The sequence below is a fragment of the Eleutherodactylus coqui genome, chromosome 1 (assembly GCF_035609145.1).
Source record: "Eleutherodactylus coqui strain aEleCoq1 chromosome 1, aEleCoq1.hap1, whole genome shotgun sequence".
NCBI lineage: Eukaryota > Metazoa > Chordata > Amphibia > Anura > Eleutherodactylidae > Eleutherodactylus > Eleutherodactylus coqui.
In genome coordinates, this window is record NC_089837.1 from 399,869,027 (window position 1) to 399,888,361 (window position 19,335).

General features: G+C 41.9%; 1 protein-coding gene across 1 annotated transcript in view; it reads left to right on the forward strand.

Moving 5' to 3' along the window:
• The window catches only part of ITGBL1 (integrin subunit beta like 1), a 236,720-nt gene that overhangs the window by 195,166 nt on the left and 22,219 nt on the right, over positions 1-19,335 (forward strand). Inside the window, exons 8-9 of the mRNA XM_066580198.1 lie at positions 5,788-5,904; positions 10,519-10,665. Coding sequence (XP_066436295.1) covers positions 5,788-5,904; positions 10,519-10,665 — 264 coding nt within the window. The remainder of the gene's footprint in view (positions 1-5,787; positions 5,905-10,518; positions 10,666-19,335) is intronic.

Consider the following 19,335-nt stretch of genomic DNA (forward strand, 5'->3'; position numbering starts at 1 on the left):
TGCAGGGTAAATAATGCATTGCTTTGATAGATTGGATTTTTACGGACACAGTGATACCAAATATGTATTTTTGTTTTATTATTTAGATTATTTTACTATAAATATGGCAAAAGTTTTTTTTTGTTAACTTTTATTTCTTTTTTTTTAATAATTAAAACTTTATTGTTCTCAATTTTCTTTTCTTTAGTGTCCAATAACTTTTTTAGTGGACAATAACTTGCGATACTTTGATCGCTCCTGCAGAATGATGTAATACCATAGCATTACATCATACTGCGATCCAGCAGGCCATGGGGATGGCTTGATAGGCACTCTGCCATGACAGCCTTGGGGCCTTCAGAAGACCCCCGTCTGCCATGACACGCACACAGCTCCCTGCAATCTCATCGCAGGGGGTCATACGGTACTGCTTCGGAGATTTAAATGCTACTGTCAGAACTGACAGCAGCACTTAAAGGGTTAACGGCTCCGATGAGCTATGCAGCTCATCGGAGCTGCTGCCACTGGGTGTTGACTGTAAGAAACAGCTGGCACCTGCAATGTATGAAGGAAGATCGCCACGCGATCTCACTTCATACATAGACCGCTGATACAGGCTATCAAAAGGCATATCAGCGTTCGTTAAGGGGTTAACTACAAGTCATCACTGACCTGTTTCAAAATCATCCTGTCAACAAAAATTTCATTTCCTATTGCGGTGCTGAATAGGAATCTGGTCTACAAACTCCTCCAGCACCGACAGTTTTTGCACCAGCGGACAATTGCGTGAGACTTTGCTGCACTACGTATATAATGCCTAACGTGTCAAAAACGTCTGAGAGACCCAGAGGGGTGGACTTGGTTCCGAACAGTTGGCTAGCAGAGCCAGTCCGGCATGCCCACCGGACCACTCTGCATCATTTACATACAGAGCAGGTTAAGTTTGGACATACATTACTCAGGTATGCGGCTAATATAAGACAAAACCAAAGCACTATATAAAACAAAGCATACCTAGTGAGTTATCAAGCGGTTTATTGCATACATGTGAAAAATGAAGTTCTCACCTTCCCCATTAGAAACACTCTCCAATATAATCTATATAAGCAGATGTTATAAAACCACACCAGTACTGATTTTTTGATCTTGTTGTCAGGTGCCAAATTGGTAGATATGGAAGCCCGTCATAAGGCTTATTGACATCTGCTGACAAAACAGTACCAGGGTGAGAAGTCTGCATAGGTCGTCAGAGCCAGAACTGTAATAGAAAGCTTCACACTCATTGAAATTAAAGGGGTTGTCCCGCGGCAGCAAGTGGGTCTATACACTTCTGTATGGCCATATTAATGCACTTTGTAATGTACATTGTGCATTAATTATGAGCCATACAGAAGTTATAAGAAGTTTTTCACTTACCTGCTCCGTTGCTAGTGTCCTCGTTTCCATGGAGCCCGTCTAATTTTCGGCGTCTAATGGCCAAATTAGACGCGCTTGCGCAGTCCGGGTCTTCTTCTTTTCTCAATGGGGCCGCTCGTGCAGGATGCCGGCTTCGTGTAGCTCCGCCCCGTCACGTGCCGATTCCAGCCAATCAGGAGGCTGGAATCGGCAATGGACCGCACAGAAGCCCTGCGGTCCACCGAGGGAGAAGATGCCGGCGGCCATCTTCAGCCGGTAAGTAAGAAGTCACCGGAGCGCGGGGATTCAGGTAAGCGCTGTCCGGTGTTCTTTTTTAACCCCTGCATCGGGGTTGTCTCGCGCCGAACGGGGGGGGGGGTTTGAAAAAAAAAAAAAACGTTTCGGCGCGGGACAACCCCTTTAAGTGAAGCCTTTTGTTACACTAACGGCTCTACCACTGAGGTTGAAGCTTTCTATTACACTCCCAGCTTTGACCGTTTGGTGCAAAATTTGAAAAGTTGTTTGATCCACAACACATTTCACCCTTCAATTAAAAGGTGTGAAGCTTGCTGTGTATCCTTGTCAAAATCTGCACCAACGGTGTGGATTTTGACGCATTCCTTAATGCGTAATTTGACACGGATTTTGGTACGAGTTTTCAGCTGCGGAAAATCCTCACCAATTCTTCCATGAGTGAACACACCCTAAAGAAGTAGTGGGAGAACAGCTAGCTTCATACTATACAGTAGGTTACCTTATGTCTTACAGCATTCATTTACATTTGAATTTCTTTCCACCTGACCTGGGAACTGTCTCAGACGAACATGTAGAGAATTTCCAGCAAGATATTGTCCAAATGGAAAAATGTTACAGTGGTAAAACGGAATGAGAATGTGCTCATAGACTATTGTTGGACCCTTGAGTGAGAGGCTATTGCTGAAGGACAGAGGAGTAAGAAAATGACTAAATACGTTGCTCGTTGACACTAATGTTATGTAATACAAATATTTCCGTCTGTAAGTATTCAATTAATAATGTAAATGTAAGCAAATAAATTGATGTAAATTTGATTTCTGGGTTAAGATTATTATTTTCACTGAAGCCCCCTATCTCGTCAAAATGGTGCATGATAGAACAGTTCTACTTCCAGATTCGGATTCAGCAAACTCAAATCTAAGGCAGAGTTTCAAGGGAGAGCAAAAAAAATTTTTTTGCAGACCAGTGTTCTCTTTACTGATAAGATTATCACCTTATAATTCCAGCTGCACACCAGAGACAACACAGAATGTAAGCAAAATCATCTCTACAGATGGTGGTTAACATACAGATGTACTCAATATACAATATCTTCATCTGTCTGGTTATTGATAGACGAGATTATCATCTGCCATAGAAAAGTCAGGATGACCGATTGCAGAAAAGAAGGTCACACACCTTGCATTCTCAAACAATTTATTCCTATTATTGATGTTGACGTGAAAAGGCATGTTTATGATAAAGCACTATATTTTCTCCTTAGGGAGAGCACCTAGATGGTGAGTGAGGAGACTCAAATAGCCATGTACGGTCCTCTGGGTAACATGCAAATAAGGGAGATGGAATAATACCTCCACAGTACCACCTATTGGAAGGCAATGTTCCTTCAAGCCAAAGTCAGACTTTTAATGCAAGCCTTGTAACAATGACTCCTCACTCACCATATGTACATGGAGTCTGGCTTTGCTTTTAATTCCCAGTCATTGTTACAAGGCTTGTATAAAAAGTCTGACTTTGGCTTGAAGGAATGCTGCCTTCCGATAGGTGGCACTGTGGAAGTATTATTCCATCTCCCTTTTTATGATAAAGCATATATGTCATTCTACTATGATATCCTGTTTAATGTATTGTGGCACTGGGCTAATAAGGCCTATTAAAGAATACAACAGACTCATGGTCACAAATCTGTAGTATTCATGTGGGGAGCGACACACTCTTTGAAAATAGGTGCATAAAATCAAGCATGCAGGGGCTTCCAGATGCACAAGGCTAAGATTATAAAGTACAATTCCAAGGGTGATCTGTACTGGTGTATAACAGTACTGCACCAAAGTAAGTGGTACATCGGTGGAATCAGGGGCTCTACCACCAGTATATTCTGCCCTACGATCAGGCAGCATGATCCTGGTGGCAGATTACCTTTAAGGAATTCTTCTGATTAAAAAAAGTTTCAGTAACAGAATTTGAGCTTCCTCTATATACTTTAGTTTTCTACATCCAAAATGTTTGCGAATTTGACAAAATTTCCATTGATGCTGGATTTGAGGAATTGTAAAGGAGGTGTATCATGAAGATAATTGCTTTTTAGAAAGAAATGGATCAGGCTTCTCTTACCCCTGACAATCAGCTGTTATCATCCGGAGAAGCCGTGTCTAAGCATACATTTTTCTTGCAGTGACCAGATGAATCGCCATCAGACTCGCTCTCCTTTCTGGCTTAGAAGGTCCTTCGCTCTTCCACCTCTTCGATGTCCTGTACCCTAATAGGGCTTCTGGGGAGGGTTTTTTATCTAAGACATGCCTTTTAATGGATTATTCACCATACAGGAGTGAGTGTAATGCCGAAGGGGATGTAGACTAACAATACCACATTATGGGTATACTCATCCACTGCTTATGGTAATATAATATAATCATGCTACTTTCTACTAGACATGCTAGACTCTTTTGTCTGACTGTCCACCGGCTATTGGTTGACTCATTTTACTTCAATATTTTGTTCTAAACTTTTTTCGCACACTGTCACATTTTAAACCACAGTTATGCCTCTTTGTTGATTTTCTAAAACTTATAATAAATTGTGACATAAGGCATGCATTCCAGTTTTCTATGCAAATTGTGCTAGAATTCTGGCTGATTTAGCTTAGCATATCGTCCCCATTATATATAGAGATGTGTGTACTGGATAGCAGTTGTGAGCAAGTCAGTTGTTAGTTTTCCGTGACACGGAGTCCAAATCCACACCACATTAAATTAGAATCTTAAAATGGTGGGAATTCTGATGTGGATTGAGGTGTGGAAATCCCTGTTTGAATCTGTACAGATAAAACTCCATGTGAATGGAGCTTTTAAAAGTCACTAACTTTTCAAACGACTTGTGCTTATGTGATAACTAGCAAAACTGCTCATTACTTTATGTACCTCAAATAACATTTCTGTGCTCAAAAATGCATCTAGAGTGCTGACCACTAGGGGGTTTCCCTCCTTTCTACCTTGCTGTTGACTGTCTGCTGTCAAATAAGTGACTGAAGAAGAGGATGAGGATGAGTCATAGTGCTTATTAATCACTTCATGACTGTCTAATGTAAATGTACATCAGGCAGCCATGAAGGGTGAATGGAGCAGGTTCTTCTCCATACCCAGTGTCTATCAGCTGTTTCTGCTATCAGAATTAGCTCTGACCACACATGTAAACAGTCAGTGGGAGGGTAAAACCCCTTCCCACACAGCACCCCTGCAATGCAATTGGGGAGTGTCAATGGGTCCACGTGGCAGCCCAGAGCCTTCTAAAGACTCCTATGGCTTTCATGCATTAATGCCTATCAAGCCCTGGCAATGGCAGGGCTTTACAGGCAACACTAAAAATCACTATAAACTGCAATATTAAAGTATTGCAGAATATTGCAGAAGAGATCAAATGATCACAAGTACAAGTCCTCTGTGGGAACTACATAAAAGTGCAAGAAAGATTTAATAAAGTTTTTTAACATTACAGAAATTAAAAATATTTTCCATTGTTCTGAAGGAGCTCTCATATTGCTGTGTCTATAGAAAAATTAAAGAGTTATGACTTTTGAAAGGTGGGAAAAAAAAAAATTTAAAAAATTAAAAATCTCTGTTGCAGAAGAGGTTGTACTATGTAGAGAACGGAGGGGGGAAGGGGATAGAAGGAGAGACACCCACACACATACATGAGGCAGGAGCTTATGGTGATTTATGTGCTGTTGTTTATACACTTATGTATACCACTTATTAATGCTATACACTCTTACATGATCGTATTATGTTTCTGTGTGTGTTACAGACAATTAGAGCGCAGGATCTACAGTTCTCTGTGTAAAGACTATAAAGCAGAACACAGCAGCCAGGCTCATCTCACCTGTCTTGAGAGAATTTAGAATTAAATGTACATTTGCAGAGGTTGAAATTTGGGAGAATTACAGGAAACAAATCATATGATGGCCATAAAGAGTGTTCTCCTCATGTACACATACATGGCAGCTTATTTTGAAGTCATCTAAGAAGTTAGATATGCCTCAAAATGCCAGTAGTAGAATGTGTATTGTGTACTTTTATTCTTCAAATCATGTAACTATTCTGACAGAATACAATAGTTGACAGAAACTGATCTGACTAATGTGGATATTTTGTACCTCAGGGAAATGTGAATGTGGTCAGTGCACTTGTTTCCCGCCTGGAGACAGCAGGGTGTATGGAAAACATTGTGAGTGTGATGATCGGCAGTGTGAAGACCTAGAAGGCAAGGTCTGCGGAGGTAAGAATTCTCATACTATGCCTGTGAAAATAAACACTTCAGTTTGCATTGGAATATCACTTATAGAAGGCTGTCTGCCTATGAATAATGTCTGAATATATAGTACCCACAGCCGTAACAGTAAAATGTGAAAATCTAAGAAGAAAATGAGATCTACAAAAACCTTAGTTGTAGGTTTAAATTAGAATACAATTCAAAAGAATGTTAATTTAATAGATTGGAGTATCTGCTTCAGTACACGTCTGCTAGTGCGCAAATCCTCTGTTAAAGTGCAAATCAGAAAAGCAATGCAGAATTCAGAAGTATAGGATTTCAGAAGTATAAACTGTTGCCATTAATAGGGCTAAAATATGACCAAAAGAAACAGAAAAAAGGATAAGTGAATCAGAACAACCAATTCTGACTCCCATTGGGAGTAAAAATCAGCTTCACTAACATATGTGTGTGGTTGTTCTTCTATGAAGGTGGCTTAGTTGTGAGCACTGTTGCCTTTTAGTGCTAGGGTCCTAGGTTCAAATTCCAACTTCTGCATTAACTTTAAGAAATTCCATTCAGATTTTGCCCTTGGTCAGATTTGAACCTACAACCTCAGCACTTCTAAGCAACAACACTAAGAACTGAGCCACCACACCTGTCCTTTCTGCTCCAGAGGAGGAGAACAATAATAATGAAGATAAAACCCAATCCAGATGTTGCCCTTAGTCATATTTGAAACTAGAGTGCGAGCACTGCAAGTCAACAGTACTAACAGTGGAGCCAAATTTATAGAAAAACATGCACACTAGAGATGAGCGAGCATACTCGTCCGAGCTTGATGCTTGTTCGCGTATTAGGGTGCTCGAGATGCTCGTTACTCGAGACGAGCACCACGCGGTACTCGTCTCGATTAAACGAGCACTGACCATTGAATTCAATGGAGCCGGCAATACAGCCGGCTCCATTGAAAGCAATGGGCTGCCGGCGAGCGCGGGATGAATTTTCGGGAAGGGCTTAAAAATATAAGCCCTTACCTGAAAATCATCCTAAAATGTGTAAAAATAAAAAAAAAATTTATACTCACCTTTCCGCTGCAGCCAGAGTTCAGCCGCGTCTGGCCGGCAGTTCTCCTGAACTGCTTTCTGTAGTATTCAGCAGGTGGGGATTTAAAATTCCCGCCTGCTGAATGAGCTGCCTCTGATTGGTCACAGCCTCACCAATCAGAGGCAGCTCTCACTCACCCATTCATGAATTCATGAATGGGTGAGTGAGTGCTGCCTCTGATTGGCTCAGCTCAGCTCTGTTACAGCTGTGGCAGAGGAGAACGATCTTTATGCTGACAGTGCGGAGGGGGGGTGTCTCACTCTTGCCACTATTGTGGCTTAATAGTGAGACCTCGGAGCCCGAAATGCAGCCCTGCATGTTGCTCCTCGCCTGCCCTAGCCATTTCTGTGTTTTTTACATGACTTTGGTGATTTGCTAAGATTTTCACAAATGAAAACCTTAGCGGAGCACCAGTCATATACAAAAATGCTCGAGTCGCCCATTGACTTCAATGGGGTTCGTTACTCGAAACGAACTCTCGAGTATCACTGAAAGTTCAACTCGAGTAACGAGCACTCGAGCATTTTGGTGCTCGCTCATCTCTAATGCACACCTTTCCTCCCTTTTTTTATTTGTAAAATGGTTTTCTGTTGATTGTTGATACAAATCAGGTTTTGAAAAACTTGGCCTAATTTTATTACCCAATCATGACAAGCAATACCTATGATATAATAGCTACGCTTTTCACCTGGAATCTGGCACTTGCTGGATCTGGTTGTTCTGATGATTGTGTTGTTCGACTCTGAGCTGAACAATAGAAATCAGCTGTGAACAGATGTGAACTTGGCCTAACACAACTTAAAGTGGGTAAGAAAAGTGTGCAAAGTGCACTCAAGTATGGAGACTGGGTCACCCACCATCCCAATATGCATTTCACTAACAGCGCAGAAGAAGCCACTGGTGAAATGTACATGGGTGTGGTGGGTGACCCAATCTCCATACTTGAGGGCACTTTGCACCATCTACTTATCCACTTTAACTCTATCATATCTATGCCTCCTTTAATACATTCTTTAGGGTTACTTTTAATATGTATATCAGGAATTTTCATGACATTCACACTAGACATAGGGCAAAAAGTTAGCGTGAACAAACGCTTAGAATATAAGGGCAATGGACAGATTTTAGGTGATATGGATCAGCAATCTAAAAGTGTATGTCTGTCTTTGAGTGCCACTTTACAGTTTGCTTACATTACTTATCTTGTACTGATCCAGAGTTACATCTTGTATTATATCCTAGAACTACATTTACAATTGTGCTCGTTATCATTCAACACAGTTGAAAAAACTTGTTGTCAGACACATCCCTTACAGCTAAGCTAAGTTTGTTTAATGCAGTACATTGCAGTACAGAACCTGATGAAAAGAGGACACTTCCCAGAATGCAGATCACAAGAGCAAGCATATTATTGGCAATGAGACAGCTGGGAATGTATACCTTGGGGAATATAGAGTGGCCACCATCACTCACCGTCACAGCCCTGATATCACAGATGAAAACAAGTCCTAAAAAGTATTTAAAAATTTGCTCAAACTGTAAAATGGTGTTCATAGGTGGACTCCACTTAACATACGTTAGGCGGAAGGAAGACAATGTCCATCTAGTTCCGCCTTTTCCATATCCCCCTTGTTGATCCAGAGGAAAAAAAAAATCCAATGAGGCACAAGCCAAGTAGGCCATTTGGAGGAAAAAATTCCTTCCCGACTCCATAATGACAGTCAGAATAATCCTTGGATCAACGTTTTGAAAGTTCCTACCTGACTCCAAACCCAGATCAGCAACTGGTTATTTAATGTCTATATCCTGTAATATCATAGCGCTCTAAAAAGGCTTCTAGTGCCATCTTAAACTCCTCTAACGATTTTGCCATCATCACGTCCTCAGGCAGAGAACAGTTTCAGCAAGGAACCCCCATCCATGTTGGTGACGAAATCTTCGTTCCTCTAAACGTAGAGGATGCCCTCTTGTTACCGTCACAGTCCTAGAAATAAATAGATCATGGGAGAAATCCCTGCATTATCCCCTAATGTATTTATACATACCTTATTTTTCGTTCTATAAGACGCACCGGACTATAAGCCCCCCCCCCCCCCCGTTTTAGAGTGGAACAATAGGGGAAAAATATATTGAACTCACCCAGCAACAGTGCAGGGTTAGTGCCGGGCGACGGAGTAGAAGAAGCAGCAGAGTCTGAAAAACCAGAGCTCTGTGTCACAGCGGCCGTTCAGTGGAGGGAACAAACTGCTTGATGGAGGGGGGGAGCAGCAGCAGTTCCCTCCGGCGCTCATCACCAATCAGCGTTACATATGGGCGGCAGTGGGGAGGAGAGAAAAATGTTAACTAATAGCACATTTGTTCATGCGTTTGCGAATTTAACATGTGATTGCGCTAACTAAATCATGGTTGCGTGAAAAATGGCAATCGCGAAGAATTTCAGCACATTCGCTCTATAAGATGCAGTAACTTTTTCTCCTGCTTTGGAGGGAAGAAAAGTGCGTCTTATAGAGCGAAAAATACGGTAGTTATTTGGTCACCTCTTAACCGTCTTTTTTCTAGGGTGAATGATCCAAGTTTTGCCTCTCTGGGTATTCCAGTCCTCTCATTCCGTTCACAGTATTCCATGTGAGGCCTGACAAGTGCCTTATATAGTGGAAGAATAATGTTCTCGGCCCTCGCCCCTATCCCTTTTGTAATGCACGCCAAGACTTCATGAGGGGACAATACAGTGATCTCTCTCATGATCTGTTTATACCCAGGACTGCGACAGTAATGAGAGGGCATCCGCTACATCTAGAAGAAAGCAGGTTTCATCGCCAACACAGAAAAGGGTTCTTTACTGTAAGAGCAGTGAGACTGTGGAACTCTCTGCCTGAGGGTGTGGTGATGGCAAAATCCATAGAGGAGTTTAAACGGGGACTTGATGTCTTTCTGGAGCGGAAGGATATTATAGGCTATAAATCTTAGGTTAATTGGTAATCCGGGTATACAGGCAGGTAGGAACTATTAGAGGTTGATCCAGTGATTAGTCTGATTGCCATTAGGGAGTTGGGAAGTAATTTTCCCCCAAAAGGGCTAATTGGCTCCTGCCTCTTGTTTTTTTTTTGCCTTCCTCTGGATCAACAACATAGGAGGATAAACAGGCTGAACTAGATGGACATTGTCATCATTCGGCCTTACATACTATGTTACTATGTTCATTTGCTTTTGCAGCAGCTGACTGGTATTGATTGCTCCAGTTAAGTCTACAGTCAACAAGAAACATTCAACACACTATTGCAACATGCTACTAATACCCGTGACAAACGGCAAATCACACTACAACCATTGGGTGGTCACACATAGACTCATATAGCAAAGATAAACATCTTGTGGCAGCCTATCATGAAATCATTTTTTTTTACAAAGCTGGTCCCCTCACACCACACATCTTGGAATATGTTGAGTCAAGAGGAGAGATACGGAGGACACATCTGTAAGTGTAAAGTTCGCAGTTCATTCTAATCTTTATGTGTGTTATTGATGAATTTATAGAACATGGCACTTGTTCCTGTGGTCGATGTATCTGTGAGGCTGGCTGGTTTGGAAAATTGTGCCAACATGAAAGAAAATGCAATATGACAGAGGAAGAGAGCAAGAGCCAGTGTGAATCATCAGATGGCATTCAGTGCTCGGGAAAAGGTACGTGCTTACAATGTAGCACAAATCCATCCGTAATTGTATTGTCAATCAAATGTTTCTTTGCAAAACATAAACTGAATGAACACTTTATTTCTGAACCTTTGCTCCATCAACATGCATTTTGTGTCTCTTCCTGGCAATAGCAGATGTGAGGTGCACAGATGCTTAGACAATGGGAGCTTGTTCTGATACACTGGGTGCACAGAGTGATAAAAGGTTTCAATAATATATATTTCATTTAGATGTTATCATTGAGACATGAATTCTTTGTGAACAGTAGCAATAGAGCACGATGAGTTGAAATGATTGTAGACAATGTACTGAAAACTTGACTTGAAATGTGTTCTTCCATGTGTCACCGACTTATCACTGCTGTGAACAAATCATGTCCTTCAGTCTTTGTATAAACTGGACAGCGTCACAGTAAGTCTGCATTATCTTCTTTTCAGAAAGTAGATGCTATGTTGACACTGGGGTCATATCCCAGAAACTTCAGATTGTTGTTGGATGTGTAATGAATTATACAATATGCATGCTAAATATATCAGTCTAGATAATACATAGTCAAGGTGAAGTAGATTCTGCACCTTTATGCATTACAGGATTGTTCCCTTTGTATATGTTAAAGTAGACTGTTGTGTCTTAAAGGGGTATTCTGGGACTAAGTTGGTTTCACATCTGCGGCAGGGATTCCGCCTTCCTGCTCTGTTTGGGCCAAACGGTTCTGTCTCAGGACGGGTCCGCCCAGTTGCCTGACTTTTGGACGGAAGAAAAAGCGCTGAATGCAACGCTTTTTCTTCTGGTATTTTCAGCCAGATCTGCGACGAAAGCTTCGGCCAGTGGTTCCGACGCAGATGTGAAACCAGCCTTAGAAGCCTATCACTTTGGACTCAACATTTTAAATAGATAAACGGTGTAATGTCACTACCTTACTGATTTTGTGCTGGTCCAGCCACCGGTCTTATGTTCCACACTGCTCCCATTGCTTCATTGTCCATTATTGGCTGTGAAAGTCACCCAATGAGTTGTTTGTAAAAAAAAGGCGTCAAAGTCAAGAGTTTTTCATCGAGTTTTTTTCAAGAGATTTTCTTCAACAAATATTTTATTGGATTTTTTAACATGAAAAATGTTACCCAGTGTGTAGGGTGTACAATACACAATTTATAGCCCCTAACGTTACTATAGACAATCAAGTAAGTCAACATCAAGTGGTTCACATTGCAATATATAATGGGGCTTGGGTATGATGTTGACTGGTTAACTTGTTTAAATCCGAGCCTGCACATGTCCAAGGGGGGGGGGGGGGGGGAGTATATCTTCGCTTGGTATGCGTATATTGGGTTGTGTTGGTCCCATTAATTATCTTTGTGCAGATAGGGGGCTAGCATGAGCAAAGCTTAACGTGACAATACTATTGAAGAGAGGAGAGAAAAATGAAGGAAAAAGAAACAAGGAAGTACTACAGAACCTAAAAATGGGTAGTTATACTGCATCAACAAGGTCTCTCCCAGGCAAAGATTTCAAAGCAGACTGGGGTTTCATTATGTGCTCTTTTGAAGTAGCACAAAGAAACTGGCAACATTGAGGACCGTAGATATAGTGGTGAGCCAAGGAAACTTAATGCAGCAGATGAAAGACACATCATTCTTACTTCCCATCGAAATCAGAAGATTCCAGCATTGCTACCAGCTCAGAACTGACAGAAACCAGTGGGACCCAGGTGCACCCATCTACGGCTCAGAAGTTGGTCTTAGTGGAAGAATTGTGACCACTTCAAACAAGGCCAAGCAACACAACTATGCACGAAGACATAGGTACTGGTATGTATAAAAAATTGGCAGCTGGTGCATTAGACTGTTGAGTAAATATTTGGCTGTAACAGAAGGCAGTTTGTTCCCCCGAAGGGCTGCAGAACAGGACAATAATTAATGAGTGTCTGCAGACAATAATGAAGCATGGGGGAGGTTCCTTGCAAGTTTGTGGCTGCATTTTAGCAAATGCAGTTTTGAATTTGTTCAGGATTAGTGTTGTCATCAGTGTTGAGAAATACAGACAGATACCATCTGGGAGGCATCGGATTGGCCCCAAATTTGTTCAGCAGCAGGACAACTGCCCCAATCGTACAGCTCGTGTCATTAAAAACTATCTAAAGAGTAAATAAGTACAAGTAGTTCTAGAAGTCTATTTGTCATTGCATGAAGAGACAAAAGGATTTGAGCAGGCTTGCGTAAAATGGACATAGAGGAATTGGAAATCAGGGTGAAAATAGGTGGAAGAAACATCTGTGTAAGGGCTCAGCCACACAGGCGTCTTTACGCATGTTTATTCATGCGTAAAAACGTTCTAACTGCATGCATAAAAAAAAAACAAAAAACCGGCACACGTCATGGGGCGGAGCTACGCGATGACGCGTACAAGGGGGCGGAGCCAAAACGCCGATGCTTCCAAGACCAGCCGAAGGGAGAAGATACATCTGCGCAAGCGCGTCTAAAAAAGCAAGAAGACACCGAAGTTAGACGGAACCATGGCAACGGGGACGCCAGCAACGGAGCAGGTAAGTGAATAACTTCTGTATGGCTCATATTTAATGCACGATGTATATTACAAAGTGCATTAATATGGCCATACAGAAGTGTATAGACCCACTTGCTGCCGCGAGACAACCCCTTTAATAATATTGTCATGATTCTACTTATAATGTCTCAGTCTATGAAGCATAGCTGACAACTGTCAGCCTATTGTATCTCTTCTAGTGGTTAGTTTGATTTTTTTTCCATATCAATAGATGCAAAGAAAATAAAGGCATTTAAAAAAATGTTTGTAATAAAATCTGACTTCAACCCTATGGACACCTGTTTCCCTTTTTTAAAATTGTAGTTTCCATAGAGGGAATCTGAGACCATGGTTTGGGCTTTATGGGAGCATTGGAGATAGAACTGGGGCACTCTCTCCCAGACGAGGTTTGGAATGAATAATTTGCACATAAGCTCTCTGTCTCTTGTAAACTCCAGGAACTTAATTATAAGCTTTTGTCAAGGTGGTATAGTAATCCTGCAAGACTATCTCAAATGTTTCCTCAGGTCTCGTGTATGTGTTGGAGGTGTTCTTCAGCCTTCGGTACAAGACTACATATATGGTAATCCTGCCCTCTTAGTGCTCCCCTTTAGAGGGACATTTCTATGTATGCTTCCTTGTACAGGGTTTCTGTCCCTGTCTCCACCAAGAAGGTCTTATATATGTTCCTGTATCTAAAATTAAAAGAGGTCTATTTTGTTACTCTATTTTGCCACACACCAGGTTATACCTAGATTATGGAAATCTAATACTCCGCCATCTCAGCTGATGTGGACAGAAATCTTCAATGTCATTATGTATATGGAGGAAATGAGGGGATGAAAACAAAGTAGACATCTTCTATGCCACCTGGGCATGGTGGTATATGTTCCATTCCTATCCAGAGATGGATGCCTGGCTAGTTAAAGGGGTTGTCCCGCGCCGAAACGGGTTTTTTTTTTTTCAATAGCCCCCCCGTTCGGCACGAGACAAACCCGATGCAGGAATAAAAAAAAAAAAACGGCCAGTACTTACCCGAATCCCCGCGCTCCGGCGACTTCTTACTTACCTAAGTAAGATGGCCGCCGGGATCTTCACCCACGGTGCACCATGCGGTGCACCGTGCGGTCCATTGCCGATTCCAGCCTCCTGATTGGCTGGAATCGGCACACGTGACGGGGCGGAGCTACGAGGAGCCGCTCTCCGGCACGAGCGGCCCCATTCAGAAAGGAAGAAGACCGGACTGCGCAAGCGCGTCTAATCGGGCGATTAGATGCTGAAAATTAGACGGCACCATGGAGACGAGGACGCTAGCAACGGAACAGGTAAGTGAATAACTTCTGTATGGCTCATAATTAATGCACAATGTACATTACAAAGTGCATTAATATGGCCATACAGAAGTGTATAACCCCACTTTGTTTCGCGGGACAACCCCTTTAATGGTACTGCACCTTTTTAGAAAAGGTTGAAATTCAGGGTGTATGGTTAATTTCCTAGTCCCTGAAATGAGTCATGTGTCTGGTTGGATGTGTTTTTCCAGTTCCCTTAACCCTTTGCAATCCAATTTTGGATTCAGGGCTTCCTAGGGGGCTTTCTCTTTCTGCCGTTATACAATGCCGCCATCTGTTGGCTAGAGCCAGTACTGCGGTATGTGACATGCTGGAGAGGCCCCGACAACAGAGCGGCCAGTAATATACAATAAGAATACCCTGCCGGACGTCTTCCAACATCAGAGGTGTATAGACTTCAATCAGAATGTCTTTAGACATCAGACAGTGGATTGGAAAGGGTTAAGGCCCATTTACACATAACGATTATCGCTCAAAATAATTTTTACATGTAAGCATGGGCATTGGGCACTTTTCGTTTGAACAATGATTTGAAGGTGAACTTAAAATCCATTGTTTAGACACTGAGAGATAAAGTGTCTCTCAATAGACTGTATGCTGTTATCTCCACGGGAGTCGGCAGATAACATTGTAATTTGCTGGCAACTGCAAGCAGAACAGTGCAGCTGTGTGCACAGCTGAGCGTGTGATTAATCACACCCTGCACTCTGCAAACAGCTCCTGAGGGTCCTTTTACAAGCAAATGAAGATGCTAAAGTGTTAATGGCCATTAATGGCCATTAATATTTTATGCAAATAGATTGCAAAATCTTTCAATCTTTCAGTCCTGTGAAAGATTATCTTTGCGTGTAAATGGGCTTTTACCTTTCCCACTTCCTCCTCACCCTTCCCCTCCTACATTATTGTGTTTTTACATTTATTTGTGTGAACATAATGTGAAATCTGCTTATTCTTTTTAAATCATAGACAAGACACTGTTTTTCTTAAGACAACATTTATTGTACTTTGGTATGTTTTATTTAGTGCTGTTTTACAAGCTTTCAATAAAAAAGTTATTGAATCATAAAATTGTATTGCTAACAAACATTTTTGCATTTAATTTGCTTTTTCATTTTGAAGCCTTTGGGTTCTTCAGCTTGCATTTATTACAATACCATTCACTATCAATTTCAACCATTTGGTTCTCGGACTATTCAGTCTCCAGCTCCAACAGTTGTCACCTTGTTGGTCTTCTAAGCTGAATTTTGATCAAATCAAATCGAATAAGCTTCAACATTTATACTTAGATGAGCCACAGAGTTAAAAAAAATTAATTAAAATCCAATTACAAATATGTTTTAGCCCATAACACAGACAATTAAAAAATATAACCCAAAGGGGCCCATAGCCTTTAAGGGGTATGTTTACATTTACTGATGACACGTTCACTTTAAGGGGTTAAGAAGCTACAATGAAAAGCTTGTACACATTTTTGTCAAATAATGTCTGGTGTTTAAAGGGCAATTCGTTTAAGCACACCACAAAATTAAGGTCAAATGCCAAGATTGTAAGTTTTTCATGTTTGATAGCTGTTTTCACGAAGCATAACTCATTAGCTAATGAGTCAGTAATTAGTTCTCAGCAAAAGGTTCCAGATAAGGTATCATCAACACAGACAGATGATAAGAGGATTCCGGGAATTGCTTTGAAAGTGATACAATAATCATCTACAGCTACTACATATTTGTCAACATCTGTCATGGCAAGAACATAGATAATTATTTTCAAGTTTATAGTGAACTTTGAATGCAAAAGTATTAGATAAACATGCAAATCCCAGCAACAGCGCCCAAGATACAGATGCAGCAAAGCTGTCACCAAGTCATTTGTTTTGCCATTGTGTTACTTAAGTTTACCTGCAATTCTATGGAAAACAATCGATCTGTACAGTAACATTGTAAGAATACAATAAATCGTCATTAAATGACAAACTGAGCTGTGTAACATCTGTTGGAGCAGTTATACCTTGATCAAACTATAAAAAGGTATCATTTCTTGGGAAGCGACTATAAATATAAAAATACATTTTGTGTTCTTTTGTTTAAGTTAGATTTACATCCATTTTGGCTTTACATTTCGTGGGATTATGAGAAACATAACGTCTAACATTATATATACTTAGCATAAATATAGAAGTCGCTACTTTGAGGCCCATGAAGGAAAGTTGTCCTAGCCTTCTTCTCCATGGGTAATATCAACCGGCACAGAGCTCCCTCTCCATATTAGGAAATAAGGGAAGACCAAAGTAACTAAAGGACCTCAAGTTCTATTGTGCATAAGAGATGGGGAAGAAGATCAACTATAGTAGCACTAGACTGTACTGTTATGAGGCTGGCATGGTGACATCAGACAGAGCAAGGAGGAGGCGTTGGTTCGTTGTGCTATAATCCCAGTGTTCTGTATGTCCGCCCCTAACTATGTATATGCTTATAGAGTGGCATGTGTCTGCAGTTGACTCCTATTGTAAGAAACTATATAATAGTAACATCAAATTGTATACTCAAGACTGTATCATTAAAAAACAAATCAGAGCTTTATAATGGATTCAATATATCATATCACATAACCACAATATTTTAATATCAGTTCATAAAATGAATATTGTAACAAAAATTCGAATAAAAAGTGGTGGGCCCCCGCAGGTATATAAATAGTCCACTGTGGTATCGCTATTAATATGCTGGAACCGCTATAATTCAAACGATTCTGGATCCCACAGGCAATCACCAGAAAAAAGTTTCTTTCCAGTTTTCTTTCCTATCTCAAATCAGCATCCACTTCCATATAAGTGTTACTTATATGCTATTTATTTCAATGTTCATATGTTGCTCTGCAGCGACAACCTTCACATTAGCATCTCCCCAAGAAGGAAATAAATATAGAAGGTGGAGAATGGAGGAATAATGGCCACTGAGGAAGAAGCAGAGTGCGCTGAAATAACCCCTTAGCTGAAACATGCCTGGCCGAAGAGTTATTAAAGTGGAGAATACAAGTGAATTTAACTGGACTGCAAGAGATAAATAATTTGTTCGTATCAGGTCATCTAATGTCCCCTATGTGGGGGGAGTCAAGGACTGACTAAACACACTGGAGTGGGAACATTATGGGATATAATTAAACATACGTGTGGAACTGTAGGTCCCGGAGAGTTGGCAAACGAGATATCCTGCATGTGCAAGCTGCTGAACCCACTGAGAAATCAGGGCATTATTAGAAAGCTTTGAAAGTGCATAGCAGAACAATGGAGGCAAAAGTGATTGGGAGCCGCCGATGTGAAGGGTAGAATGTGTGGCAGAGCGACATATGAACATTGCAAGAAATAGCATTTATATCGTATGTAGAGATGAGCGAGCACCAAAATGCTCGGATGCTCGTTACTCGGGACGAAATTTTCGCGATGCTCGAGGGTTCGTTTCGAGTAACGAACCCCATTGACGTCAATGGGCGACCCGAGCATTTTTGTATATCGCCGATGCTCGCTAAGGTTTCCATTTGTGAAAATCTGCGCAATTCAAGAAAGTGATAGGAACGACACAGAAACGGATAGGGCAGGCGAGGGGCTACATGTTGGGCTGCATCTCAAGTTCCCAGGTCCCACTAGTAAGCCACAATAGCGGCAAGAGTGGCCCCCCCCCCTCCCAACAATTTTTACTTCTGAAAAGCCCTCATTAGCAATGCATACCTTAGCTAAGCACCACACTACCTCCAACAAAGCACAATCACTGCCTGCATGACACTCCACTGCCACTTCTCCTGGGTTACATGCTGCCCAACCCCCCCCTGCACGACCCAGTGTCCACAGCACACACCAAAGTGTCCCTGCGCAGCCTTCAGCTGCCCTCATGCCACACCACCCTCATGTCTATTTATAAGTGCGTCTGCCATGAGGAGGAACCGCAGGCACACACTGCAGAGGGTTGGCATGGCTAGGCAGCGACCCTCTTTAAAAGGGGCGGGGCGATAGCCCACAATGCTGTACAGAAGCAATGAGAAATCCAATCCTGTGCCACCTCCATCTGGAGCTGCACACGTGGGCATAGCAATGGGGAACCTATGTGCCACACACTATTCATTCTGTCAAGGTGTCTGCATGCCCCAGTCAGAACGCGTTTTTTTATAAATAGTCACAGGCAGGTACAACTCCGCAATGGGAATTCCGTGTGCACCCACAGCATGGGTGGCTCCCTGGGACCCACCGGCGGTACATAAATATATCCCATTGCATTGCCCATCACAGCTGAGGTAATGTCATGTTAAATGCAGGTGGGCTTCGGCCCACACTGCATGCCCCAGTCAGACTGGGGTTCTTTAGAAGTGGACACATGCAGTTACAACTCCGTGTGGACCGACAGCATGGGTGGGTGCCAGGAAGCCACTGGCAGTACATAAATATATCCCATTGCATTGCCCATCACAGCTGAAGTAATGTCATGTTAAATGCAGGTGGGCTTCGGCCCACACTGCATGCCCCAGTCAGACTGGGGTTCTTTAGAAGTAGACACATGCAGTTACAACTCCCTGTGGACCCACAGCATGGGTGGCTCCCTGGAACCCACCGGCGGTACATAAATATATCCCATTGCATTGCCCATCACAGCTGAGGTAATGTCATGTTAAATGCAGGTGGGCTTCGGCCCACACTGCATGCCCCAGTCAGACTGGGGTTCTTTAGAAGTGGACACATGCAATTACAACTCCGTGTGGACCGACAGCATGGGTGGGTGCC